Consider the following 26314-nt stretch of genomic DNA (forward strand, 5'->3'; position numbering starts at 1 on the left):
TCCCCTCGACGTCTTAAAAGATCCAAACACTTTACTGTTCACAATAACAGAAAACTCCACCGAAGAGACGCAATTCATAATAGTGTTAATCATGGACATCGGAAAACCCATCTTCATCATCATCGCTTTGAGAAAACCCCATTCAACCCTATCATACGCCTTACTCATGTCAAGTTTGGCCGCCGCAAAACCGTTTTTCCCGTTCTTTTGGTTCCTCAACCAGTGCATACACTCATAGCCAATCAAAATATTATCAGAAATAAGCCTTCCCGGAACAAAGGCACTTTGAGTCTCATCAATGATCGACCCCAAAACATCACGCAATCTATTAGCCACCGCCTTTGTCACCATTTTGTAAATGGTATTACATAAACTGATAGGGCGAAATTCACAAACCCGAGTAGGCTTCTTCACTTTAGGAATAAGGGCAATTAGAGTCTTATTCCATTCCTCAATACTTTTACCCTCGTTCAGAATTTTCAAGGCCGCTTCGGAAACGGCCTCTCCAATCTCTCCCCAATATTTCTGAAAAAACAAAGGTGGGAAGCCGTCAGGCCCGGGAGCTTTATGAGGGTTCATCTGAAAGGCCGCCTTTCGAATCTCCTCCATAGAAAAGGGCGCAGCCAACAACTGACGAGAATCATGATCAAAAGCTCTAGAAATACAGCTAGTAACCTGTGAAAAATCAGCATCCCTCGGTTTTTCACTTCTGAACAGCTCTTCAAAATAAACTTGAAAAATCTTCGCTTTATCTTTGTCATCTTTTTTTAATTCCCCGAAAGAATCCACAAGATTCGAAATTCTGTTTTTCCTTTTTCTTTCCGAAGCAAAAGTATGGAAATATTTAGTGTTTCTGTCTCCCAACCCGAGCCAATTCGCCCTCGAGCGTTGTTTCCAGTGAATTTCCTCTGCCTCAAGAAGCCGCTCTAGCTCCAAATCCAAGTCTTTAAGCTCCCCAAGAGTTTCCTTATAATTAAGTTTATTAAGAATCCTAACTCTTTGCTTTCTAAGTTCTTCAATCCTCTTAGTAGGATTCTTGTAGTCTGATCTCTCCCATTTCTTAAGAAAGCTTTGGCAAGACAATAATCTTTCATGAAGAGGTGCTCCACCAGACATCCGCCAGTTCATCAAGAGATCTGCAGAGAAAGACTCTGCAAGCATCCACTTCTGCTCAAAGAAGAACCTTTTATACCCCCCCAACAGCAGACCCCTCTTCCTTGTCTTCCAATCTCAACAAAACAGCACGATGATCTGAGCCATAATGATCCAACACCTTAGCTCTAGCATCCCCAAAAACTGCCACCCCTTGATGATTGAAAAGGTATCTATCAAGAAGAACAAACATACGTTCCTCACCATCTCTATTATTACTCCAAGTAAAAATAGCATCATTTTTAATAGGTTTAAGACCACATCTATCAATAGCACATCGAAAATTCTTCATCTGAGGCCAAGCTCTTTTCAAACCACCACTTTTTTCATGCTGACAAAGAATCTCGTTAAAATCTCCACCCACGATCCACGGGATATCATCACTCATCCCTTCACCCAAACGTCGTAGGAGCTCCCATGAGTGATGCCTTTTAGAGACATCCGGATTTCCATAAAAACCCGTAAACCGCCACCTCCTCGTACCCCAAGCAATCATGCAATCAATATGTCCTTGAGAATAACTTTTAATGTCAACCGTTAAAGGATGCTTCCAGAAAAGCATAAGGCCTCCACTAGCCCCCACTGGGTCCACCACGAAAAGCCCATCAAAAGCCAGTATAGATCTCCATCTGTCACACTTCCTCGCATTAGTTTTCGTTTCACACACAAAAAGTAATTTCGGGGAAATACCGGACACCATCCGACGAAGTTCCGGGAATGCGCGTGGTTTCCCCATCCCCCGCGCATTCCAAATTACGCAATTCATTTGGCTCGGCGGGGCTGTACCGCAGCCTCCGCCGATGTTGCCAAGTCGTTATTGTTTGAAAGTCTCGGAATTTTATTCATGGGGGTACCCGATTCCGTCTCAAGCACAGGCCCCCCGACTCTCTTCTTTGGTCCTGAACCCCTTTCATCTCCTGTCTCCCTCACACTCTCCTGCCCAACCCCATCCTCACCAATCCTCCTATCACCTTCAAGACCCGAGAACCCCTTTTTTTCCCCTTTCCTAATGATCGGTGAGCCATTCCAGCCACTCCCTCCCCTGCCACCTCTCCCTCCTCTCGCTTCCCCTCCCTTTTTTGGAACTCTAGCTCTTCGTTTCCAGGTCGAAAAATGCTGACCCAACCCCTCATTCACCTCTTTAACAACAGATCCTCTATCTATCTCTCGCCCTTCCCCTGACTCTATTTTCTCGCCTTGTCTCTCCATTCCAGAATCAATGAAAACCTCCATCTCCAAAATGTTCTTCTCAGCAATAAGATTCACAGGAGCATCAGCAGCCCCATCTAGAGGTTTTATCACTTCTCGGTCAACCAAAGTCATAGCCGAGGCAGCAATAACTTTTTCAGGGCTACCCTTAGAATGGGTAGAACCTGTGGGAACATCATTTCCCTGCAAGGATTTCTCCCAAACAGGTTGTCGTCTACGAAACTCATTTCCTTTGGGTGCCATCAACCATGTACCATATTTCATCGGTTCTTGAGACGAGCTAGTACTATCGCAGAAACGAAAGAGATGTCCAATTCTGCCACACTTAAAGCAAAAATTAGGGAGCTTCTCAAATAAAAGGATAATAATCGCTCCATACATTTCCCCATCCGGAAGGAGACGAACACATCTTTGAAGGGGTTTAGATAGGGGCCATCGGACCCTAACCCTGGCAAAACGACCAATGCAATGTCCGCCCGCATTCATATCGACTTCCTCCACATGGCCAATCCCTTCTCCGATCTTCCGTATCACATCCGGGTGCATACATGCCATCGGAAGATTATGGCACTGGATCCACCCCGTGAAAAAATCAAATTTCACTTCATTAGGATTTTGAAACCCTTCAATCTCTGAGAACAAAATTAAATCCTGAAATAGATGCCATGGACCTCCATGGCGTGCTTGATTCTTATCCGCCAAACATAGGAATTTGGCAATAAAGATATTTGGTCCCACAATCTCTGCCTCTACACGATGTTTCGATTGCAGAATAATGGGTAAATGAGCAATTAACAAGTCCCTATTGATCTGCCTACCAGCAAACACTTTACCAACCAAAAGGAATTTTGAGTCATCACGGAGAGTATCAGTTAATTGTGGTGAAAGAGACACCGTAGTATCATTCGCCTCCTCCGAAAGCTTTAATTGGTCCACCAGTTTTTGAATTTCGTTTGGATCCATATTGAAACCCCAAAAAACAGAACAAGTCAAACCCTTCTGGTAAGGGGAACGAAGAACGCTCGAAGGCGGAAGTCAGTTCTCTCAAACCCTAGAGGCGTGGAGAAAGATTTCAGCAATTAGGGTGATTCTATTGATAATCGTGGTATGACCTTTAAATTATCTATATTTCTCCTAAAGAAATACTCCGCTTATCAAATTCATTAAAATACTTATAAATTTATACGGCAGAATTTTTGAGGTGATTACGGATTTTCTTTAGAAAAATATACATATGCTATTAATTCCACACGGATTAATAATATATGATTACATAAAAAATCTACAATAGAATGCACGTTATGTATATATACATATGCCCACCACTAGACCAATTAACAAACTTTGATATCCTATTTTATCTGAAAATCTATATTTATATATTTTTTTTCTTTCTTTTTAGAGGCAATACTTACTAGACCAATTAAAAGATCTTTTGGAGTTTTTATCATTCTCGTCGTGTATTGTATTGCACCGACCTAATTTTAACGTCATAACTTTATTTATCAAGTACATATATTTATCTAAATTTCATTTTCAGAACTTACCTAACTTGTACAAATAATCAGAAGACAAATTTTGTATTGTGGTGAAGATACAGAGCAATCTTTGTCGTGTCAGCAATATATAATTATTCTAGTAGAGGCTGGCGCATGCATAAATGATTAAATTCCTGCATTTATAAACGATTAATTTTGAAGAATAGTCTCCAAAGAAATGAAAGGTCACAAACAAAATCATACTTATCAAAAATTAAGACTAATACAAATGGAGTTAGTATGCAAGAAATCTACGATGAGACATTAATTCTTTAAAGCATCAACAGTTTAATCATGCCAGCTGATGAACATTAACTAAAACCGAACAAATCTTCTCACTGTTTTTTTTTTGTTCTCATTCAGTCATCTTCACCCCCATTTCTTTCTGCTCACTGTTGATTCAAAATCCCCAAAGAAATTCGAGTCACAAGAGTTCCTCGAAGTAGCTAAACTAACACTCCAAACTCCCACCTGTTCTCTCTCTACAACGCCAAGAAAGAGACAAACGTGAGCCTTTCTCTCTCATCGCGATCACATATGCTGTTCGCCGCCTACACGCCAATGGGGGGAGGAAGAAACCTCCAGAACTTGCTAGCAAAGTAAAGAATGAATTTTTTGTGGGGGAAAGTTGAGGTTTTTAGGGTTCCTAGAGGTTTTCTTGACAGCTCAATTTAGTTGTATATGCTGATTCAATCCCTTTCCTTTTCTTTCCCATTTGGGTTAGTAGTGCCCTTTGTGTTTTTGTTCTCTTCTTCTTGTGACTATGTGTGATTCTTGAAATTCTTGCTACAGCTCATTTGTGGACTGATTATCTGTTTATTACAGCTGTTTAATGTGGATAAATTCATAACTGCTGTGGCATTACTAAGGGAGGGTTATGAATTTGGATAAGGTTTAAGACAGGGGAAGTATGGCTAGTCCTAGGAAGAAAGTGATTCGATTTAGTAGGTTGTATTCGTTTTCTTGTTTTAGATCATCTTTTGGGGATGAACATAGTCAAATTGGGCTGAAGGGTTACTCAAGAGTGGTGTATTGTAATGACCCTGATAATCCAGAGCAGATTCTGCCTAGGTACCCGAGTAACTATGTCTCGACTACCAAGTACACCGCGATTAATTTCATTCCAAAGTCGTTGTTTGAGCAGTTTAGGAGGGTTGCCAACATATACTTTCTTGTGGTGGCTTGTGTGTCTTATAGTCCTCTGGCGCCGTACTCTGCGTATAGTGTGCTCCTGCCTTTGATGTTGGTGATTGGGGCAACCATTGTTAAGGAAGCCATTGAAGATTGGAGGCGTAGGAAGCAGGTTTATACTCTCATTGCTTCGTTTTGTTTTGGTTGCTTTAGCTTTTGTTTTGTTCTTTATTAGAGATCTTGCTCTGTTTGTTTTCTAATTTTGGATGGAAGAGCTTCCTCGTATGTTAATTTTACTTGTTTCGTTGATGTTGTGTAGTAGAAAATTTATCTTTGGATTGTGCAATTGTAGCCTCAATTAGGAAAAGCAATTGGTAGAATTGGAATATTGGTTGAATTTCCTTTTTTGATGGTGATGTAAAATGTTAGAATTGTTTGAACTAGAGAAGGTTAGACGAGGTAAAAGCTTGTGGCAGCCTTATAGGGGAATTAACCAAATGTTTCAAAAATAATTTGAAGGATGAAAACCTTGATGTTCACGGAAACAATCCATAGTTTGCACTACTTTTGTGATTGAGAAACTTTTTTCGATAGACCAGGCTATGCAATTCATCGTTTGCCAAACATTTAATAGAAGGGTTATTGTGATAATTACGGTGTCACCTTTAGCCATGTGAATGCAATTCGTTGGGCTTGGCAAAATTTGTACTTTATTCGCAAACATAAAATAAAACGTGATGCTGATTAACATTGCATTTTTGTGCATTGTATAGGAATTAGAGGTGCTTTGTTTCTTCGGTGGTCGTATTACTTTTGCTTATTTTCTTGTTTCATAGGTACAGCTTGATCCGAGTAATGAATTGTGATCTACCAAAATATTTTCAGGATATAGAGGCCAATAATAGGAAGGTTGAAGTCTATGATAGAAATCATGGATTCCAAATTGCGAGATGGAAGAAGTTAAGAGTCGGTGATCTTGTAAAAGTTCACAAGGATGAACATTTTCCTGCGGATATGCTGCTTCTCTCTTCGAGTTACGAGGATGGGATTTGTTATGTTGAAACTACAAATTTAGACGGGGAGACTAATCTAAAGGTGAAGCACGCTTTGGATGTTACATCCAACATGCACGAGGATGATTCCTTCAAGCACTTTAAAGCCGTTATCAAGTGTGAGGACCCGAATGAGGATCTTTATTCTTTTGTCGGAACTTTTTATCATGATGGTCAGCAGTATCCAGTCTCTCTGCAGCAGTTTCTCCTAAGGGATTCTAAATTGCGAAACACTGAGTACGTCTATGGTGTGGTCGTTTTCACTGATCATGATACGAAAGTTATGCAGAATGCTATCGAGCCTCCTTCGAAAAGGAGTAAGATTGAGAGAAAGATGGATAAAATCGTGTATGTCCTTTTCAGTCTGTTAGTGCTCGTATCTCTCATTGGGTCGTTCTTCTTCGGAATCATGACGGAGAATGACATTGATGATGACGGAGAGTTAAGGAGGTGGTATCTTCGACCGGACCAGACAACTGCGTTTTACGACCCAAATAGATCGGCGCTGGCTGCATTCCTACATTTCCTGACTGCGCTTATGTTGTATGGATATTTGATACCGATATCCCTATACGTATCTATTGAGTTAGTCAAAGTTTTGCAAGTTATATTTATCAATCAAGATATTGATATGTATCATGAGGAAACGGATGGGCCGGCTACTGCAAAGACGTCGAATTTGAACGAGGAGCTTGGTCTGGTGGATACTATACTTTCCGACAAGACTGGTACGCTAACGTGCAACTCGATGGAGTTTGTCAAATGCTCGATTGCTGGAGTCGCATATGGCAGTGGTTTGACGGAAGTGGAGAGGGTGCTTGCAAAGAGAAGAGGGGATGCACTTGATGACTCTGAAGTCACTTCATCTACTAGCATACAGAGTGACGACGGCATGGCACCGGGAAAATCGGTTAAAGGCTTCAACTTTCACGATGATCGGATCATGAATGGTCAGTGGGTGAATGAGCCTCGTGCGGATATGATCCAGAAGTTCTTTCGAGTTCTGGCTCTCTGCCATACAGCCATTCCTGAGGTCAATGAGGAAAAGGAAATCTTGTATGAAGCCGAGTCGCCAGATGAAGCTGCTTTTGTTATTTCTGCTAGGGAGCTTGGCTTCGAGATGTATGAAAGAACACAATCTCACATCTCTTTGCGTGAATTGGATCACGAGAGCAACCAGAAAATCGACAGGTGCAACCTTTTCGAATTTTTATGCTTCTTTTTGGGAATTCTTTTGTTATGTCGTGTTATTTTGCCAAAAAGTCGACCAATACTCATGTTACCCTAATTACTATGTGGTGCTATTTTTACAGACAGTACGAGCTTCTCCACGTGTTGGAGTTTAGTAGTAATCGTAGAAGGATGTCTGTGATTGTAAGAAATGTCGAAAACCAGCTGCTGCTTCTGTCCAAGGGCTCCGACGGGTATATTTCTCTTTGAGGACCCCCGATCCGCTAGAAGTGTCTTGTTTTTTTCAACATGAGCCTTTACTTTCTCCACACTTGTGCGTTCTGTGCAGTGTAATGCTCGAAAGGCTTTCGGAAAACTCGCAAGATTTCATAGCTGTCACGATGGATCATGTCAAAAGATATGCTGAAGCAGGGTTACGAACTCTAGTACTTGCATACCGTGAGCTTAGCAAAGAAGAGTTCAGTTTGTGGGAGAAAGAGTTTTTGAATGCCAAGGCGACCATAGGCATTGATAGAGATGCATTGATCGAAGCGGCTGCTGATAAGATCGAAAGGGACTTGATTCTCCTCGGTGCTACAGCTGTCGAGGACAAACTGCAAAAAGGGGTCTATCTCCAACTTGTATTATCTTCCATTTTTCTTGTTCACGATGAAATGTATGCTCTTCGTCTAGATGTGTCCGTTCTTGATCTTCTTTACTCGTATGCGTTCTCTAGGTCCCCGAGTGCATTGAAAAGCTCGAAAAGGCAGGAATCAAGATTTGGGTGATAACAGGTGATAAGATGGAGACAGCCATAAACATCGGGTAAGATTAATTGTCACTGTGGCCATAAGATTAAAAGCGACGAGATATCTTAAACTACCATATTTTTTCTATAGGTATGCTTGCAGCTTGCTGCGAGAGGACATGGAGCAAATTGTGATTACATTAGAATCTCCAGAAATGACCGAGCTAGAAAAGAAAGGCGACAAGGAGGCCGTTGCAAAGGTAATGGTCCTAAATATCCATATCTGTTGTTAAAATACACCTTCTTCTAACTGGTCTTGTCTGTCTGGCCACGTTAGGCTTCACGTGAAAGCATCGCGAACCAAATCAGACGAGGAACGCGGCTACTTAGTTCGTCTGGAGGGCGCTCTGCTTTAATAATTGATGGCAAGTCATTGACATTTGTTCTGAGCCAGAATTTGGAGGATCCATTTTTGCATCTTGCAATTAATTGTGCCTCTGTTATATGCTGTCGATCCACGCCTAAACAGAAAGCTCTTGTATGTCTTATCTCCGTGCTTCTCACATGCACGCACGCACACACACATTACGTTTTTCTATACTCTCGTAAGTTTAGAATTTGCTAGGATCAAATAATGCAATGTCACTGTTGAAGATATTCAGGTTACAAGATTGGTTAAGAAGGGTACGGGCCGGACGACGCTGGCAATTGGCGATGGGGCAAATGATGTCGGCATGATTCAAGAAGCTGATATCGGGGTTGGAATCAGCGGCGTGGAAGGAATGCAGGTAATCTCACCTTTAATTTCGGTTTTTACAATTGTAATTGTCACCTTTAATTTCGGTTTTTACAATTGTAATAGACAATCTTTAAAGGTTCAGTGTTATTAATCCTTAATCAGAATTGTTAATTACAATTTGGATTTAATTGGGGCGGATGCAGCGTGCATCTGGATGTACCGGAGTGTGCCTCATCTATATTGTTTTGTTGATAACTTTTCCTCTTGTATATCTGTCCCTATATCTCCCCGATTATTCTATAACACGATCCAGATGCTCGTTACAGATGTAATACTCGCGTGTTTCGAAACATGACGCATTCTGTTTGGATTTTATTCAGGCTGCAATGTCAAGTGACTTTGCCATTGCACAGTTCCGATATCTGGAACGCCTTTTGTTGGTTCACGGACACTGGTGCTATAGACGAATCTCTATGATGGTATAGTTTTGTTGCTCTATTCCCTTCTCGTTGATGACATTTACGACTCACGTTAAAACAAGAAATGTCGTCCTAGACTATATGTTATCGCAACAATCTGATGCTCTTTCTTCATCTGCTAAAAAATGCAGGTGTGCTACTTCTTTTACAAAAACATTGCGTTCGGGTTCACTCTCTTCTGGTTCGAGGCTTACGCTTCCTTCTCCGGCCAACCAGCTTACAACGATTGGTATATGTCGTGCTACAACGTGTTCTTCACTTCGCTACCCGTGATAGCTCTTGGTGTTTTCGATCAGGACGTGTCTCCGCGTCTCTGTCTCAAGGTAATAAGAACCACCCTTCATTTCGTCGTTCCGTACTAGATGCTCCTTCCGTCCCAAAATTATAGTCTCGTTTCCTTTTCACGTAATTGTTTTTAGTTGGAGGATTTGGATTCGTACCCTGATCACGTCAAAAGTGGCTATTATTTTCAGATTTTTATCTACATAGATAGAATTTCCTTTTGTTATATGGGAAATGCTAGAATTGACTCTGATCTATCGCACATTGTATCAACGGATGATTGCCGCTTGTCAACGACAATCATCCGTAAATCCAATTGATGCAATAGAGGATCCGACTTAGTCGAACGAGGCATGTTTAGGAAGTAGATGCAGTAGTAGATGTTGCACGAACGAATGATATTTTATGCGTTACAGAATCCCGAGTTATATAAAGAAGGAATACAAGACATCCTCTTCAGTTGGCCGCGGATTCTCGGTTGGATACTCAACGGGATCATTTGCTCAGTCGTCATCTTCTTCTTCACCACCAGCTCGGCCGTGCACCAAGCCTTCCGCGGGGACGGCCAAGTGCTCGACTTCGAAATGCTCGGGGTCTACATGTACTCGTGCGTCGTGTGGACCGTCAACTGCCAGATGGCCCTCTCGATCAACTACTTCACGTGGATGCAGCACTTGGTCATCTGGGGCAGCATCGCCGTCTGGTACGCGTTCCTGCTCATCTACGGCGCCTTTCCGCCTCTGTTCTCGACGACGGCCTACCAGGTCTTCATCGAGGCCTGCGGGCCGAGCCCATTTTTCTGGCTGGGGACGCTGCTCGTCGTCGTATCCTGCCTGCTGCCGTACCTCTTGTACAGGACGGTCCAGACGTGGTTCTTCCCTATGCCTCACGACATTATCCAACTATGGCAAAGGGGAACCTCGGACGATCGAAATGGTAAATTGAGGGAGAAAGATACATTGTTGTGTAAATAGTAAAGTATGATCATTTGTTGGGATTCAAAATGGTGAAGCCCAATTCACAGTTACAACTGATTGTAAGTTGTAAGAGAGATTTGTTTTTCTTGAAAATTTTGGTATTCTTCACATCTGGAGCTCGAATGGTCTCTCAAGGCATTGTATAGTAAAACTCAAAATGTAATGGATGTTTCTGCCTTGAGTTCTTAAAGTAAAAAACTTACATATGCTATAAAGTCATCTATGTTTCCTGCTTCATTACTACTTAGTTTTGCAAAACTGAAAAATGTAAACCAAGTTTTTGAATGCTTGGATATATCATCTCAAAGGCATGGATATAAATAAACCAAAAGATGGCACACCTCAACACTCCAAAGTAGGTTCACCAATGGATTGCCAATAATTAATTACTGGTCGTAATATAAAAATATGATTTATTTATTACAGAAATTGGTCATATTGTTGTACTTAGGTGATAGTCGCCTTATTTACAAACTATCTGACTGAGGGTCCTCTCGTGCATCATAAATTTTCGAGAGGTAGAATTTTCTAGAGAGAAAATTTACAAGATGAAATTTTAAAGTACAAATTTTAGTGAGATAATGTTTAGAAAGAAAATCATCGAGAGAGAATGATAGATAAAGAAAAATTTGGAGGAGAGAAATTTAGAGAGAGAAAATTTTAAGATTACTCAATTACATATTTGCTCATTTTTTGGTCAAATTTTGAGCTTGAAACGACGTTGTTACCATCCAACCATACAATATGACGTTAGTTCGATTTTTCAAATGATCATAATTATACAACACAAGCATATTCATGCAAAGCGAGTATATTTATGCTATATCACCACGATGAAAAATCAATGAATATGCAAAATGAGAAAAAAAAATACTAATAATTGAGTAATTGTAATAAAGATTTTAAAGTTCGTGTGCAAAATTAGGATTTATTAAAAGTTGGTAATTTATGTATGCAATTAACCCCATATTTAAAAAGTGTTTTAAGAGAATGATATAAAATGGAAATTTTATATTCCTTCCATCTCCGAAGAGTATGTTCCCTTTCATTTTTCGTCTGTTTCATAAGAGTATTCACAATCCATTTTTAGACACAATCCCACTATTTTTATCTTCACTTTCAACACTTATTTGCAAATTTACCAATATAGTCCATAATTATTTTTTCATTCCACTCACAAAAGTGGACTCATTTCTTAATTCACAACACACAAACCTAACATTTATTAAATGGGTGGGATTTTAAACTACCCACTTTGATAATATGTCTATGGAAACTACCCACCCATATAATATGTCTATGGAAAATACCCAAAGTACAATTGATGTTGATAGGTAGGCATTGAATTTTGCAAAAGTTCTTACACCTTTATTACACAAGTACAATTGTGTAAGATAGGTAGTTAAGAATTGTTCAAAATCTGAGAAAATGACATTAATTGCTAACTCACGTCACTTTCATGTACTGTAGGTTTGAAAAATTTGACAAAATAGGCTACGTTTGTGCGTTATAAAATATCAATACGCAGGAAAAAAGTTTCAAATTTAGGTATATTGTGAACAAAAAATATTCTAAAGCCAATGGAGTAACAAGCCTCCCATAAACCCTAGCCGCCTGCATAAGCCACGAGGTATTTTCACGCGCGGCTTTTGCAGGAGGCTAGGGTTTATGAGAGGCTTGTTACTCTGTTGCCTTTGTAATTTTTTTTTTGTTCACAATATACATAAATATTATTTTTTTTGCCTTCGTATTGATATTTTATAACATATGTATCGTTATTTTTATAAATTTTAAGTTTCATTCTTTTTATAGTACAAAAAGTACACATAGATGTGAAACATGAGAGAGAGTGAATCTGCCAAAATTTGTAGTGGGGGTAATAATACTCAATTTATCTATGATTTGATTGCACATAAAATAATATAATTACACATAAAATTATAGAATTGCACATAAAATAATAGGAAATTATCAATTAAAAATATCCAACCTCATATATTCTGAACCAATATAATGTTATCTAGCTAAAAATGTAATTATAAGCCTCCCAAAAACTATTAGCCGGCGTCACTAGCCTCGTGTAAATTCACCGGAGGCTAGTGATTCCGGCGAACGATTTTTGGGAGGCTTGTTGGTCTGCTAGGTAGGAAATATTTTTTAGTTTCACAATATATATTATTTTGTAATTTTTCGCATTGTCACGAATGTTTCATCGTAACATACATATCCTTATTTTGTATTTGTATTTTTTTTTGTTAATTTTTCAGGAAAAAAGTACATGCTGACATGAAATGTAAGAGAAGATGACTCTGCAAAAGGTTGGATGGTAGTGAGGCTTTAATGCTCACTTTATGCATGCATTCCATTACACATGAAATAATAGGTTGAATTGTACTAAATGAACAATACATTTCACGTGAATTTGTACTAAGGAATCTAATATTAGTCCTTATAAAGGCTGCATGTGTGAATGAGAAAACATAAATTCAAATACTCATAGATTTTCGTGAGTTTAGAGAATAAATTAATTGAAGAATAGATCCCTAAAGATTTGAGAAGTGGTTTTTTGCGAGAGGTGGTGCAATTTGTGTTGAATTTCTACCTCAAAAGGTGATTATCTCATATTCTTCGTATAAATTATCGTTTTCATGTTTGATTGTATGTTGGTTTTAATGAAAATAGCATGTTTTACATTATATTCATGGTGATTATCTCATATTCTTCCTATTTATGTATATTGTGAAAAAAAAAAATATTCTAAAGCCAAATGAGTAACAAGCCTCCCATAAACCCTACCTAGCCTCCTGCATAAGCCGCGGGTTATTTTTACGTGCGGCTTTTGCAAGAGGCTAGGGTTTATGGGAGGCTTGTTACTCTGTTGTCTTTGTAATTTTATTTTTGTTCACAATATACATAAATATTTTTTTTTTGCCTTCGTATTGATATTTTATAACATATGTATCGTTATTTTTACATTATATTTATGAAATAAGTTATTATTTTAATAATAAAAGTATTTTATGAAGATATTAAATAAGTCTGGTCACACACGTAGAGCATGCAAGGGTACGGTTGACGATGAGTAGATGAATTTCCTATTGTATTTAGTTTATGTTGATGTTATTAAGTACGCTAAATATTATTCATTTGGATTAAAAATACCTTATTACACCTTTATTATGTGTAAGACATGGAATTAATATGAATTAACCAACAAGCCTCCCAAAAATGATATAGTACTTAAGAACAAGCCTTTGTCTTTTTTGGTTCACAGCTTGTGCCGAAGGACCTTCATTTATGGGAGGCTTGTTGGTTAATTCATATTAATTACATGTTTTATATAGGATTCAATCGATACCCAAGTGAAAAATAACATTACAGATATTCACACTTATTGGATTAATTGATATGTTCATGAAGGATAATAATAAATGGTTTTCTTTTGGATCAGCAATTGCAACATATGTAAGGGAACATAAAAACTCTAAAACTTGAACAAGCCTCCCAAAAAGTTGAGTGCACGAGCAAAAGCCGTTCATAATTTTACGGGCAGCTAGTGATCGCGAACACAAATGTTTGGGAGGCTTGTTGGAGTTTTGGAGTTTTTATGATGTTTTAGAAGTTTTTCAACTCTCAGATTTTACAAATTGTAAATAGAAATTAGACTTCTATAGTTATGACCACCATTGACATGTCATGACAACTATGAGTTGTAATTATGACTGAGAAATTTGACAAACATATAATGTTTAGAACAAAAGTTGAGTACATGACATAATATAACTTAAGAAGCCTTTGTCATGCATAAAACTGAAAAATAAGCTGAAAAAACCCACAAGCCTCCCAAAAATGATATGCCGGCGCTAAAAGCCTTTGACGTTTTGGTCAACGGCTTATGCCTCCAGACCTTCATTTTTGGGAGGCTTGTTGGTGTTTTGAGCTTATTTTTCAGTTTTATGTAAGATGCAATTGATAAAAAAAGTGAAATGAAATATTGAATTACAGATATTCAAATATCATGCAACTAGGATTGTTTTTTCATAAAATAGTCATAAAAATGTCAAAACTACATAATCAACTATCTAATGGTACGCAAAACTCGTAGATGCTACTGCCTATCTTGCGCCTATAGTCAGTGGCATGCTGATCGCCCCACGTAATGCGCGGCGACCCTGAAATCAAATGCTCCACAGACATGCACGCATAGACACCAGAGCTGCACTGGTCAGGCTGGTGAAACACTTCAGTCATATCGGCGTAGCGGATGTTCAATTTACGCCAGCTGAGGTTCTCTATTGGGTTATGGACAATCCTCGTCCTCTCAAACCAGTAAGCCACGTCAAGCAGCCTACTAAAAAGGCATTGCAGCGGCTTCAGTTGGATCAGCTGGGTCCGGCGCGGTTGCGCCAACGTTTTGAACCACTGAGCGTCGAAGACATCACAGTTACCCGTGAGCATATCCACTCTACAGGTAATGAAACGGTCGTCTATCAATATAGGCATAATGACATGCACATGCAAATACAATTGGTTAACACTTCATTGATCAACAGCTTCGAAAGCATTTATAATGTAGGCATATATGAGTACCTGTGTGGCATCCATCCAATCATTTTGAGTCGACGAGGTTCGTTGGCCATACACTGCATACAAGCGGTTGGGGTGTGGGAGCCAGTTACGATAAGGCATGTCACTTTCCAAAATCCTTGTTTCTTTCTTATCGGGGAACATTGCACGAGCAGCATCCATGAGGATCTTGAATTCCTTTTCCAAATATATCTGTTTAAAAAAAAACCATTATATTAATGGAATATTTGATTGTAAGCGTAGAATAATTAATGCTTACGAAGAATTCTGTATCTAATATGACAGTGGTCCTGTCATCAATCCCATCTATCAAGTCAGCATGCGCCATCAACCTATGCCTCAACGTCATCATGTACATATCAACAACCTGCACATATTTTAATATTAGTATTAAGTAAAAAAAAATGATTAAATGTAAAAACTGCTTCAGAAAATAACCAACCTCGGTCGTGAGGTCAATCGTCGGGTTTTGCATCCTGTGGGCGTGAGATTCTTCTTTAAAAACCCGTGAATTACAAAAGCCGTGAATTCCTCTTGTACTCATTGGGTCAAATTCTTGTTTGCAAAACCCGTGAGCTTGAGCCGTCCAATCTATCTCAAAAGGCGTACATTTATCTTTTTTTGGTTCCAATGTGGATTACTACAAATCAATGTGGATTCCTCTTGTTTATTTGTTGTGAATTATTTCCAGTATATATATCCGTGAATTATTTTGGGTCATTTTAATTATTTATATAAATATCATCATTTTGGGTCTTTCATATGTATTTTTTCAGAAAATATATATATAAAATAAATAAATACGAAATGAGGGCACGTTTGTGGGTTATAAAACATTAATAAAAATGCTAAAAAATTCAAATTTAGGTATATTGTGAACAAATTGTTTTTTCTAAAGCCAATGAAGTAACAAGTCTCCCATAAACCCTAGCCGCCTGCATAAGCCGCATGGTATTTTAACGCGCGGCTTTTGCAGGCGGCTTGGGTTTATGGGAGGCTTGTTACTCCGTTGGCTTTAGAATATTTTTTTGTTCACAATATACCTAAATTTGAATTTTTTTAGCATTTGTATTAATGTTTTATAACCCACAAACGTGCCCTAATTTCGTATTTGTTTTATATATATATATATATATATATATTCGATTATATCTATTTAATTATTTATATAAATATCCTCATTTTGGATCACTCATATATATTTTTTTAGAAAATATATATATATAAAAAAAATAAATACGAAATGAGGGCACGTTTGTGGGTTATAAAACATTAATAAAAATTCTAAAAAATTTAAATTTAGGTATATTGTCAACTAAAAAATATTCTAAAGCCAATGGAGTAACAAGCCTCCCATAAACCCTAGCCTCCTACAGAAGCCGCGCGTGAAAATACCCCGAGGCTTATGCAGGCGGCTAGGGTTTATGGGAGGTTTGTTACTCCATTGACTTTAAAATATTTTTTGTTCATAATATACATAAATAGGAATTTTTTGCCTGCTTATTGATATTTTATAACGCACAAACGTAGCCTATTTTTTCAAATTTTTCAAACCTACAGTGCATGAAAGTGACGTGAGTTAGCAATTAATGTCATTTTCTCAGATTTTGAACAATTCTTAACTATCTATCTTACACATTTTCTTACACAATTGTACTTGTGTAAGAAAGGTGTAAGAATTTTTGCAAAATTCAATGCCTACCTATCAACATCAATTGTACTTTGGGTATTTTCCATAGACATATTATATGGGTGGATAGTTTCCATAGACATATTATCAAAGTGGGTAGATTCATATATTTAGACTTATTAAAAATTATGTCGAACAAACTAAACATATTCTTCCGAGATGAAGAAATAATATTCTTGAAGCATACCAAGTATAGAAATTAATAAAGTTTGTCATTTCATTTCCATTTCTATTGGATTCCCCCCTTATTTCCTTTTTTTTTATACCGAACATGACCTAAAGTAGTAACTTTCAAAGACTAAGTACACTCTTATTTCATACTCCCTTCGTCTCGTAAAAGAATATCATTTGAATATTACACGGATTCTAAAAAATGTTTGGTAGATACTATGTTGAGTGGAAAAATGAACTCACTATTGTTTTAGAATAAGTGATAATGTGCTATAGTTAATGTGATTGAGATTCAGTGTACCTAACTTGATATCCCAATTTATATCTCGCTTTGAGGTTTATTTATTTTTCTATATATTTTCTCTTCAATTCCAACTTTATATACTTTAGTTTATTTTTGTGATTAATAACTAGGGTTTATTTCATCTAGTTTCGAGTATATAACTATTGTTTTTACAATTTTTATTTTTATTAGATTGATAAATTCAAAGTCGTACTTTCTAAAAAAAATAATTTTTTGAAATAAAAATTATGTATAATGTACATAGTATTATAGTAAATTTTATTTTTATAAAAAAATATTATTAAAATAATAGATATTTTTAAAATAAACATATCGTAATTTATCTCATATATATTTATTTTTATTTTTAAGTTACAAGAGGTATTTGAATACAATCAATTATGCAACTCGCACGTAGACGAGACCTCAACACCGCTTAACGGTGGGAAAACATCATTGCACGCAGGCGAATCGTAAGCGAGAACGCCCTGCGTGTAAGACCACAACACCAAATAATATAGTACAACAACAATACATCATCATCTTGAACTCAAGACCTTTTATAAAGAAGAGTGTTTGAGTGTCTCAACTTTGCTACTAAAGCAAAGTCTCATTGACAGATATAAAAAGTGAAATATAATGGTACATATAATTTATTATGAGACATTGAATCTCATTACCAATCCCATAATATGTGAGGTCATATCTTTTTATATATAAAAAGCAAAGTAAATGTCAATAAATTTAATTTGAAGGGTAATTTTGGAATTTGAAATTGTCTTTACCACCCACGATCAAATAAGAAAAGGTTTATTACCATTAAAAAGTCAAATACAAACTGCCGCAAGTTATACAAACTCAAATCTTTTTCTTTTTGAGAACCTCAAATTGCTAATTGTTGCTATTGTTATGCAGCATTATTTTAAAATTTTAATTTCCTGCTTTTATTTCTCTTATTTTGTAGATATATAAAATATGTTGAATAAAATATCATAAAACAACTTTAAATTTAATATAATATGTAAAAAAATATTTAAAATGAGAAATTATGATAATTTAAAGTTTAAACATATTAAATAATTTATAAATATAAGTAATGAAATTTTCCTTAAAACTAAAAACCATATTTTGAAGAGTGGTTTTTTTTTTTTTAATATGGACGATATAGTAAAATATATGCTAATATATATTATTTTAAAAAGATACTGTCAATTATTATGTAATATGGACGGACGTATTTCTAAAAACGAGTGTGTAATATTTTTATATTTATTTTATTTATTTCCGACACATAACACAATTTAATTGCTTTTGTGTGGTTTCATCTTGGATAATATATGCATCTTAAATGAAAGATCATTGAAAACTATTTACGAGTGTGTACTATTTTTATATTTATTTATTTTATTTCTGACACATAACACAATTTAATTGTTTTTGTGTGGTTTCATCTTGGACAATATATGCATCTTAAATGAAAGATCATTGAAAGCTATTTAATTCGATATATAATGAACTTGAAATGAATAAATAAACAATAATTATTTCAATCAATTAAAAAATAATAATCATTCGCAAAAGATATTATATTATATTAGATGTCGTGATAATCCTTGTGCGATTTTTATAAGAGTAAATAATAATCATTCGCAAAAGATATTTTTTGTAAAAATAAATAAAACATTACAAATGACACTTTTAATAATAAAAATATTTTATCTAATTGATGGGGTGGAAAGAATTTTTTTTTGAGGGAGAGGGGGAGAGCGGGCATATATTATTTGATCCAATCGTTCTTCGTAATTGAAAAATTTGCAAATACAGTCAAGTTTCAAAACTTTATATATACAATACAATTTGGAAGTTTTTCACATTTTATTATTTCTTAATAAAAGTAATAACTTTAAAAACTTATACTCCCTCCGTCCCCAAAATAAGTTCCTCTTTGGGGACGGCACGAGTTTTAAGTAAAATGGTAAAGTGTATTGATAGTGGAGAAAAATATGTTATAATTAGTATTGGGAGTGGTGAAAATGTGAAAAAATGTTATACTCCCTCCGTCCACGAATTAAAGCCCTACTTGCACTTAAATTTTTGTCCACCAATTAAAGCCCTATTGTGCTTTATGTACCTTTTTACTCTTCATCTTTTCATATATTTACTACCCTTTGCCACTAATGGACCCACCTTACAACAACTTTATCATTTTTATATTCTATATTTATTACACTTTATCACTAGTGGACCCACCACACAACACCTTTAACACTTTAGTCAACTACTTTATCACTTTAGTCAACTACCCTTATATTTCATCCACAACATATTTTTCAGCTTTCTTAGTTTCCGTGGCCACCCTCAAACGGGGCTTTAATTCGTGGACGGAGGGAGTAATTAGTATTGGGAGTGGTGAAAAAGTGAAAAGTAAGAATAAATAAAGTATTATTAGTGGTGGGGTAGTTGTCCAAAAATAGAAAGAAAAAAAGAGGAACTTATTTGGGGAACGTCCCAAAATGGAAAAAGAGGAACTTATTTCAGGGACGGAGGGAGTATTTATTAATATGTTATAAAATTTACAGTACATATAATACTTCCGATGCACGGGTGGTACACTAGTTTTAAAATAAAAGTGATAGGAGTATTTTTTTTATGAAATGGAACAAAAATAAAAAATGTGAGTACTAGTATTTTCGATGCAGTATCGTACGGACTTCAAGAAGCTAATATAGTAACCGAGCGAGTTTATTGAAACCGCCTCTTTAATTGTGTTCACCTACCCACCATCGGAGCTGTTGATTACGCCGGAAAATGTCGTTTTCCACCTTGAAACCAATTGCCTGCCGGATCCCTCCGGCCGCCGGCCCAAATGAGTCGCTCTCCAAAGTGTCTAAAGTCGCAATGATGAATACACAAGCTCAACCTCCTCTTCAGGTTCTATTTTCTACTACTATATTAACTTTCCCTATTTTTTCTTCCTCACTCTCTACTACGTTTTTTATTCCTAATTTTAAGTTATTTCTACTTAAGGATCATGATCGCTTCATCTAATTTTGTGCGTATGCATATTTGTGTGTTGTGTGCGCTTCTTTGGATGTTAGTGTGTGTAATTAAATGCCTGTACATATTGTTATACTAGGGATACTGGATCCATTGCAGATTGCGCATTCGTAGTTTGTTTCTTCCGGTGCAAAACGTTTTATATAATGTGGCTGCGATTTTAGCTCATATTGTCGTTTGATACAACTAACTCTGCTATTCTTCACATCTGGAGCTTGAATGGTCTCTAAAGACATTGTATATGGTGGTTTCTGAATTAGAGAGTGTGGTGAAAGACTGTGAGAGTACTGAGAGGCATTGTTGTCACTGTTCTTGACCATGGTTTGATTGTATCACTGAAATTTTTTGATATGGTGCACGTGAATGTTTCGCTATGTGATTTTAGAATTAGCCGCTATGGAAAAAAATTTGACTTCGATCGCGGACGGAAGAAAACTTGAGTTTGCGTGGGGAACAGAGGAGAATGTTGAGCTTGAGAGTTTTGCTCTACTAGGATAATCTGAGTTTTTTGGAGCTATCATGTAAATCATTAGCTGGATAAGGTGGAAACGCGAAACAGGAGCTTATTGACTAACTTCCCTTGCGACAAAATAAATCCACAGCATCTAAAGTAAAACTCAAATGTAATGGATGATGGCTCTGTTTCTGTCTTGAGTTCTTGACCATGTTTAAAGACTGCAACCATCTAGGAAGTCCATAATTTTGGGAATGGTATAATTGTAAAGTCTTCATATGTTACCTTAAGAGTAATAATTAGGTTCATTTGAAACCCTCAATACCACTTGCCTTACCCACAGTGTTAAACTGTGGTCACTTCTCTTCTAGAGCCCTATAAGTTCATCCATACTTTGACCATCTTCTTTACTGGCAAGACATTTTACCAACACCATAAACTGATGTTTTTTCTAATTGAGTTATTATTATTATTATAACTCTTGACCTGCTAGTCTTTACACAATTATATGTTTGTTGTTGTGTTTCACATTGAGACTACATCTTAAGAGTGCCTCTGAGTCCGGCCATTGCCTTTATAGTCACCACCAAATGATCATTGTACATGAAGATTTAATGTCTTACTTAGATTTTCGCTATGTTAAATTCTATTCCTTAAGGAATACATTGGGTAAATTAAACTCTTCCAACCTTCTATCTTCAATTGCTTTACAATAATTTAATCGGTATTCAGTACAGAAAAGTTATTCTATAAGTTTTTGTATAACATTGAAAAATGCTTTATGCTCCCATCAATAATAGCATGGATGCATCATGTACCCTACAAGAAAAGATTAGGCAATGCTGAAAATCAACATGCTGATCACAGTTCAGAAATTCTTCCCATCCACAGTATTCATTTCTGAAGATAGTTAGTTAACAAGTTGAACAAATTCTATGGTTTATAACAACAATTTACCAACTTCCTTAATTGAGTAGTTATTTGATTGAAAATGTGTTTCTAGTGTTTTATGTTATTTAAGCAATCGTCGCAATGGAATATGTGTATGTTATATATGGAATCATGTTACAGCTACAACACTTTCAAAGTAAAAAAGTTACATATGCTATAAAGTCTGGAGATCTCATCTATGTTTCCTGGTTCATTACTACTTAGGTTTGCAACAGTGAAAAATGTAAACCAAGTTTTTGAATGGTTACGTGAAAGTGATGATTAGGTGATTGAAATCCATGGATCTATCATCGCAAATTAATGCATGGATATAAATTATTACTGGGGCTATAGATTGTTTCAGCAGGATTATATTCCTCTATTGTTTTGCTTGCCCCCAGGTTTGTACCATCTTCGTTCAAGTAATGAATTTTAATTTTTTAACTTGTTTAGATGTTCAATGCTCACAATAATAGTGAAACTATTGTGATACATATGCTGAATTAAAAAAAAATGCGATACACATCCGCCTGTAGCAATTTTTCAGTTACATTTTTCAAGTTCAAAAGCGCTTCTAGATTTTGCTTGCTGCCAATCTATATTTACCCCGTATTCAAACACTTCACTATCCCCTAAAAAAAATTAATAATATAACTACTATAATAACACTGCAGCGAGTTTTGGAGTCATTCAACCAGACCCCCCAGAAGCTTGGCTCAATTACTCCCACCAGAGTGCAAGTTGTTTGCCGTCCAATAGTAACTAGACAATTAATTTTGCCAGTGTGCTATCTAACTGAAAATTTATCTTGCAAGGCTCTCAAGTCTTTGTACTTATGAGAAAATACCTAATGTGTGTCCATGGCTGTTGTCTGTACATGTTATCCACTTATCAGTTTGCATGTGTCTTTGCCATTGCCGCTAAAAGTATGGGTCAACTTCTAAATTGTATATCTATAAGTTATATGATACTAAATTAGTACTACTTTGAACTAGGGTGTTTTGGATCTCCTTCAGTCTCACGGCCTCAGCATTTATACTTTATCTCTTTGATTGCTTCTGGCTCTATTAAGGCTGAAGCATGCTTGTGTCAATTGAGATAGAGCCAATGCAAACTACTTTTTTCCTTTGAATGGTAGACTTGCTTGAGTTGAGTAGATTAATTACAGAATAATTTAGCATGTCTTGTTGAGCAGCATCTGAATTCACCAAGTTAACCAAAAACTTTGGGCTAATTCGATAAAAGATACTTATGAATTGTCTCTATTACCATCATTTTGACTGTTCAATCCTGTTGTCTGTCTTATCTATGTTGGTCGCTTGTAGGCGAAAGGAAAGGAACTATTGCAGGGAAGCTTATCTGCTACATCTAGACGAGAAATGATGCAGTTAACAGCTGCGTCTGTAGGTCTTCTCTCTCTTGTGCTGCCAGCATCTGCTGAAGCGGGCACTAGAAATGCGACAATGAGACAGAAGATTCTGGAGAAATTAGAAGAGCTGAGGCGAATGGCTGGTATGTCAAAGCCAAAGGATGAAGGTGAAGAAAAGAAACCAAAAGATGAGACAGAAGGCAAGTCAAAGGTACAAAGCGACACAAAAGAAGCAAAGCCAACAGAAAAAGATGAGAGCGAAGCCAAACCAAAGGTACAACACGGTGGCAAGGAAACGAAGGCGGAGGCAAAAGATGAAAAAGAGCAACCAAGCACAACTCAAGAGTCCAAAGTAGCTCCAAGTGAAGGGCCAGTGATTCCAGCACTTCCAGGTATCATAAATGGTAAATCTATTGAAACCACTTTCCCATGACCTAATCCTGCCATTTCAGAAAACCTAGATTTACCATTCTGGTATTCGCATTGTCTGTATCATGACATTTTGGTTCACCAATGGATTGCCAATAACGACATTCTGTTACGACATTATTTGTTTTGCTTCGTCTTCTTGTTCTGTTCAGGATCTTTAATTACTGGTCGTAATATAAAAATATGAAATATTATTTAGAACAGAAACGGGTCATATTGTTGTACTTGTACTTAGTGATAGTCGCCCTTATTTGGATTTAGAACGGAGCATTTTTTTTTTTCATTTTTTAAATCCCAATCAAATCTAAGCTAGCAAACAATAGCATAGTAAAAGAAGTTAAACACAATCCAGAAACTAAAGACTTCCCCTAACTGAGAAAACTAAACATCCAAAGAAATTACGATTTTCATTTTCTGTTTTTTATAACAAAAAGAATATAGTATATGTTTATTCTCGTAAATGTATTTCCAAATGGCAGCAGTAATAAACAAGAAACCCGTTTCTGGAATTGTGCATAACACCAAGTTGTACGAAGTCCTTAAATCACCATGTATTCTTAATTATATCCTCCAACAAAGAACTCTTCAAAGTTCCAAAATTTTCCGACTTTGGAGAAATTTTGAATCCTCCATTCACGGAGACGTGAACCTGACAATGTAAGCAGACACATTCTCAATGAGTGGTGGTTGCTTTTCAATAACTTGAGCTCCAAACATACACTTGCCATTTAAAATGTATCCATTGCTTGGCTCTGTCAAACTCTTCGTAGTGATAAACTTGGAAAATCCCCATTCCGAATTTATCCCATGAAAGCGCCGTGATTTTCGTCGAAAATAAAGATAGTCATCTGAGATGTGATTGTAAATAAAGAAGTTGAAGATGATATTAAGCTCCCACCTGATAAGTAGAGAGTTTGTTCCAAGCGATCAAGATTGAATCTCACTTTCCATTTGTAGCCTCATTCCCTTGATTCCAAGAAGTTTCTTTTCGGAGTTAGAAGTGTCAAGTGAGCATGTATCTTTACATATTACAAGTCCACTGATAAAGTGTAAGAAAACACATAGTAACTTATGAACTACTTCCTAGTTCCTCCACAAAAAAATAAAATCACCTATTACTCAATCAAACTTACTGAAAGAAAAGATAACAGAAAAAATCAAGCATTCCTCTCAAAAAAAAAAAAAAAAAATCAAGCATGTTTCTTGTCCATGTTCTGCACAAGCTGGCGCATTTGGAATCTCCAAAACAAGAAATAAGCAAATCCCAAACCTATCAATACGAAAATCCACACATTCTCTTCTTTACCCTCCGCTTCGGATTCCACTTGTACAATGGCAAACTCCTCTCTCTCCGAATTCCCCATCATGCCCTCGTCGACATTCCCATATAACACGTATACCCTATTATCCGCCCCGACGGTCACGGCGCTGGCGTGCCCCTCCTCGAGGGCAGTTTCGTCAAACACCGCTCCCTGGCTCCAGCTGTCGTCGCTCTTGACGAAATACACCTTACGCTTCGACGCCACCAAAACGACGCCGTCCCTCCTAACGGCGATGCCCTCGGCCGCCGTCAGCTCCTTGTTCAGAATCACGCGCCTCGCCGAGCCGTCGTCGGTGAAGACTTTGAACAGCTTCCCCGTGCTCGACTGAGTCACCAGCAGATAGCCTTTGGTGTCGTAAACGACGCCGTTGAGCCCGCCCGCGGCGGCCTCGGATTTGAAGTGCTTGGATCTGGACAGTATCGACGCCTCGCCTTGCTCGCTCACTTTGAAGATCGCGTCGTTCGCGGAGTCGGTGACGTAGGCGTCGCCGGAGTAATCGACGGCGACGTCGCTTGCGGCGACGGCGGATGGGAGGAGGTTATCGAGCGGGGTGAGGAAGAGCTGGCGGAAGGTGCGGAGGTCGTAGCAGGCCAGGGCGGAGAAGGGAGGGGAGAGGCGGCGGACGACGGCGAGGAGGCGGCGGTGGCGGGGATCCAGCGAGATTCCGACGAAGGAGGAGTCCGCGGGGAGCGAGGCGTCGGAGAGGAGTGAGGAGACGACGCCGGCGTCGGAGACGGAGATGATCTGGCGGTGGCGGAGGGAGCCGACGACGAAGTGATCGGATTTGGGGTCCCAGGCGAAGGACTGCGGATAGAGATTCGGCCATCGGAAATTGATGGCGTGGGGCTTGCCGCAGCGGATTGGAGCGGCGAAAAATAGTAGGAGATGGATTACTACCAATTGTTTCAACATGTTTAGGAATTATGGATTCTGCGGTTAGGGTTTGGATCTAAATCTAATGCTTGAATTCGGATGTTGTGTTGACGTTCCGATTAACTCAGGAATTTTTAAATCAAGATTCCAAAAAGAAAATAAATAATTCACGGATAAGATATTTTCTTTTAATAATATTTTGCTATTTTCTTTTCTTTATGCTTCAATTTATTATACCCCTCCGTCCCAATAATCTTGTCTCATTTTCTTTTTTTGTTTATCCCAATAATCTTGTCTCATTTCCTTTTTAGAAAAATTTTAGGGACTAATTAATTTCTAATTAAACACTATCTTAATTAATCCCCCTCCCCCTTCTAAATCAACCTACTCGGCTATCTCTCTCTCTCTTCTCTCTACCACCTCCCTTCTTCCCCCTCTCTGAATTCGGCTCTCTCTCTCTACCACCTCTAGGGATGGCAATCTACCCGCGGGTAACGGATATCCACGAAAATTCGAACCTATTAGGGTGGGTTTGAGAGGCATTTGATATCCACAGATAATTTCGTGGTTGTAATTCACTATCCATTTAGTTCGTGGGTATAAATTTGGATACTTATTATCCATACCCGCGAAACCCGATTACCCGCGAAAAATACCCATCCATTACCTGTC

General features: G+C 37.5%; 3 protein-coding genes across 4 annotated transcripts; 2 read left to right on the forward strand and 1 right to left on the reverse strand.

Annotated features, from left to right (window-relative positions):
* The first annotated feature begins 4076 nt into the window (after positions 1-4076).
* On the forward strand, positions 4077-10692 carry LOC130989375 (probable phospholipid-transporting ATPase 8). 2 transcript variants are annotated; one of them, XM_057913335.1, is made up of 11 exons: positions 4077-5202; positions 5916-7273; positions 7396-7506; positions 7602-7878; positions 7989-8077; positions 8152-8260; positions 8338-8538; positions 8663-8788; positions 9120-9218; positions 9350-9541; positions 9917-10692. In XM_057913335.1, exons 1-11 carry the CDS (start codon positions 4810-4812, stop codon positions 10472-10474), a joined length of 3513 nt encoding a protein of 1170 aa, XP_057769318.1. In that variant the 5' UTR covers positions 4077-4809; the 3' UTR covers positions 10475-10692. The 2 variants fall into 2 exon arrangements, with proteins under 2 accessions (XP_057769318.1, XP_057769319.1); XM_057913336.1 differs by having other exon boundaries at positions 5067-5202; positions 5867-7273.
* Positions 10693-19857: 9165 nt separating this feature from the next.
* LOC130989438 (uncharacterized) lies at positions 19858-23645 on the forward strand. The gene is made up of 2 exons (XM_057913443.1): positions 19858-20139; positions 22975-23645. The coding sequence occupies exons 1-2, from the start codon at positions 20017-20019 to the stop codon at positions 23449-23451; spliced, it is 600 nt and encodes a 199-aa protein (XP_057769426.1). The 5' UTR covers positions 19858-20016; the 3' UTR covers positions 23452-23645.
* A 769-nt stretch (positions 23646-24414) lies between these two features.
* Positions 24415-25857, reverse strand: LOC130989419 (uncharacterized). Its single transcript, XM_057913420.1, has one exon. It carries the CDS (start codon positions 25679-25681, stop codon positions 24638-24640), a length of 1044 nt encoding a protein of 347 aa, XP_057769403.1. The 5' UTR covers positions 25682-25857; the 3' UTR covers positions 24415-24637.
* Positions 25858-26314: the final 457 nt, after the last annotated feature.

The sequence above is a fragment of the Salvia miltiorrhiza genome, chromosome 6, assembly GCF_028751815.1.
Source record: "Salvia miltiorrhiza cultivar Shanhuang (shh) chromosome 6, IMPLAD_Smil_shh, whole genome shotgun sequence".
NCBI classification, from domain to species: domain Eukaryota; kingdom Viridiplantae; phylum Streptophyta; class Magnoliopsida; order Lamiales; family Lamiaceae; genus Salvia; species Salvia miltiorrhiza.

Excerpts from the sequence above, each read along its gene's own strand:
- LOC130989438 (XM_057913443.1), top strand. The coding sequence starts at position 20,017 with ATGTCGTTTTCCACCTTGAAACCAATTGCCTGCCGGATCCCTCCGGCC. Across the intron at positions 20,140-22,974 it reads AAGCTCAACCTCCTCTTCAG|GCGAAAGGAAAGGAACTATT; the intron begins GTTCTATTTTCT and ends GGTCGCTTGTAG.
- LOC130989419 (XM_057913420.1), bottom strand. The coding sequence starts at position 25,681 with ATGTTGAAACAATTGGTAGTAATCCATCTCCTACTATTTTTCGCCGCT.
- LOC130989375 (XM_057913335.1), top strand. The coding sequence starts at position 4,810 with ATGGCTAGTCCTAGGAAGAAAGTGATTCGATTTAGTAGGTTGTATTCG. Across the intron at positions 7,274-7,395 it reads AGCAACCAGAAAATCGACAG|ACAGTACGAGCTTCTCCACG; the intron begins GTGCAACCTTTT and ends CTATTTTTACAG. Across the intron at positions 9,219-9,349 it reads ATAGACGAATCTCTATGATG|GTGTGCTACTTCTTTTACAA; the intron begins GTATAGTTTTGT and ends TAAAAAATGCAG.